This window comes from Vigna radiata, unplaced genomic scaffold, assembly GCF_000741045.1.
Source record: "Vigna radiata var. radiata cultivar VC1973A unplaced genomic scaffold, Vradiata_ver6 scaffold_533, whole genome shotgun sequence".
Classification (NCBI taxonomy): Eukaryota; Viridiplantae; Streptophyta; class Magnoliopsida; order Fabales; family Fabaceae; genus Vigna; species Vigna radiata.
The window spans coordinates 5,095-7,959 of record NW_014541802.1 but is presented as its reverse complement, the minus strand read 5'-3'; the positions used below and the strand labels follow the sequence as shown (position 1 = coordinate 7,959).

General features: G+C 32.5%; 1 protein-coding gene across 4 annotated transcripts in view; it reads right to left on the bottom strand.

Moving 5' to 3' along the window:
* LOC106778214 (kinesin-like protein KIN-13A) overlaps positions 1–2,859 on the bottom strand; it is an 18,459-nt gene extending 15,600 nt beyond the window's left edge. For 2 of the 4 annotated variants that reach the window (XM_014666159.2, XM_014666160.2), the window contains exons 1-3: positions 2,057–2,859; positions 1,902–1,962; positions 1,560–1,654 (exon numbers count right to left, since the gene is read on the bottom strand). In XM_014666159.2, the coding sequence (XP_014521645.1) occupies positions 1,560–1,654; positions 1,902–1,911 (105 nt within the window). In that variant the 5' untranslated portion in view covers positions 1,912–1,962; positions 2,057–2,859. The remainder of the gene's footprint in view (positions 1–1,559; positions 1,655–1,901; positions 1,963–2,056) is intronic. The other 2 variants (XM_022776102.1, XM_022776104.1) reach the window with 2 other exon arrangements.
* Positions 2,860–2,865: the final 6 nt, after the last annotated feature.

Sequence of the window (2,865 nt, the reverse complement as noted above, 5' to 3'; positions counted from 1 at the left end):
AAAGAGAAATGTTTGCCAAAAATTATATAAAATCAGTAAGTAGTTTTCGATCTTTTGGACAGATATAAGTACTTATGAATAGCCATGTAACTGATAATCAATTAAGAAAATCATGACAAAATACAAAGAGACAAAATTCAATCCAAAGAATACAAAAAGCATGTTGAAACTAGGTAACATAACAGGATTTGTTTAGCTAACCTTGACATCACGACACAAACAAACAAACACAACCAAACAGTCATGCACAAAAAAAGAAACCCACACACACCCAAACAGGCACACACATAAACAGACACGCACGCTCACATATAAGTTACACACACAATTATTATCCACATGTAAACACACACAAACACAATCACACACACACATTCACACACACTCATTAGCACACACACAAGTTACACAAGCACACACACCCACACACTTAAAAACAAATACTCACAGACACAAAGATACCACCTATGACTCTCACCCAGTTAAAGTTCGTTTGTTATATAAATGTTAATGTGTCAAGGATGATAGATTGTCAGGGAATACTAAAAAGAATACCACGAAGAACTACAAAGGAGACCTGATACCAAATATAATTACACGAAGCAAGCAATTAAACGACAAGACAAATTTATCCATCTAGACAATGACACAAATGGCACTACAGTTTTATTGGCAATTAAATGGTTTATAATTGTCGTACATGCATAGAAGCAATGATATAGAAGAACTTACCTTATACGAACAAAATTTAATTGTTAATACAAAAGAAATAATGATTGTACACAATGACACAAATGGCAGTAAAGTTTTATTGGCAATTAAATGGTCTACAATTGCCATACACGCATAAAAGCAATAATATAGAAGAACTTACCTTATACCAACAACTTGCTTAAAATCATCTTTAACTGGGCAAATCATGTACTTGTGAAAATTAAACTTTGAATTTGACTTGTAGTGGGTCCAAAAAAAAATGAAAAGATAAATTTTATGACTTAGGCATCGAAGCCATTGGTCAATAGCTAGCTGAGACATTACTATTACTAATTTGAAAACAAATATGGCACACTAGAGCTTTACCATAATGAAACCATGTCGTAGTGTCACATAATCTGATTTTGTCACAGATCCATAAAATTGCTTAGAAAAGGATATATGAAAGAAGCAACAAATGATTAGGAGAGATAACAAAAAAGAAAAAAAAAACACTAAAAAGGAACTTGCTTAGCATTGACTTTCCAAGTTTATTTTTTGTGTGGTGAAGAAAATAACTATGTGGTGGTGACCAAACATCAAGGAAAAGGTGTATAAAAAACGAACCAATATTTAAAAAATCGTTGATAAGATTGGAAGTATATCGAATTATATGGAATGAGGATACCAAAGAGATATGGCACATGTGCGGTTCCAGTATTTAAAGCTTCTAAATGTTAAGGACCAAACCAAAAAGGCATCACTGTATCTTTAAATTAGCCACAAAAAAGATAGTAATTGCCAAGAACAGAAAGTTTATTTATCGTATTCAATAAACTTACAGAACAAACATGTAATTTACTTACCATCCAACCAACTATTGCAGAATCTTTCCCAAAACCAGAAAAACGACCCCTTATAAAATTATGTTGTAGATCATTGGTCACCTTTGGTTTCAAAATTGCATTAAACTAACAGGAGTATCAATGGGGGCGAGCAAATAAAAAGATTTAAAAACAACTAGAAAATTCTTTGCAAAGGTCTGATGCTTTAGTTGATAAGTTAAATTAGGCGATACCAAAAGCATAAAGCAAGATATATTTATCAACAATAGAAAAAATGCACAGGAATAATAAAAGTAATTATTGAAGACAGAAAGAGGAGGATGCAAAAAGAATTGAGGAAAGAAAAGAAAAGAAATAATGTACCTCGGTCCATTGCGTAGTTCTTTTTAGAAATTGAATCTTCCCAGTGTTTCCGTTGACGAATCTGTATATAGAAAGAGAGTGATAGCATGAACAGAGAAAACGAGGAAAGAGAAAAAAAAAGAATTGAGTTGATGGGAAAGACTGAGGAAATGTACCCCAAAAGATCTTCCAATTATGTTTCCTCATGTCAGTATTGTTAACTGTCAAGTCATAAAAAATAATTGTTAACTGTCAAGTCATAAAAAATAATTCTTAAGCTCATTTCCTTTTCTACACTAGAATGTTATTTAAATGACATTATTACAAATTCAATTTCCAGTGGGTTTTTCTAACAAAGATCCCCTCAAAAAACCAGCTGATGCTAGAAAGACCACTCAAGGTGACTAAGAAGTTCTTATAAAATGGAAACATCTTACAGATATTGAGAATAGTTGGGAATCTGCCTGCATTCATAAAGAATTTCCAGAATTTCACCTTGAGGACAGATGAATCGTCATGGAAGGGGTATTGATAGGTTTAATACAGTTTATAAAAGAAGGAAAACAGAAGGTAGTTAGTACAGTTGTAATTATTACATAACTGTAACATACTATTATAAATAGTCTTATTAGAAGGTAAGCAGTTTGTTTTTTTGGGAGGAAAAGAAGAAAAGTTCAGGATTATTGTGGAGAGTGAGGTTCTCTCAAACAACCTCTGGGGAAAATATGTTCTAACATTCTAAGCCATTGGTAGGTGTAGAATTGGAAATAAAGCAATAAAGATTTACAAGACAGAGCCTTGTTTCCAGATGTACTTTTCGTGGTTCTATCACAGATTACAAAAGATGCTCTAAGCTTTCTGTATACAAGGACTAAACTACAGCCATGAAGTGACGAATGTTTCATTTATAAATTTCATGATGACAGCTATAACTGCCTACTCGGAGAATAACAGTCAACTAATATAGCAGAAAATGAAGAAATTA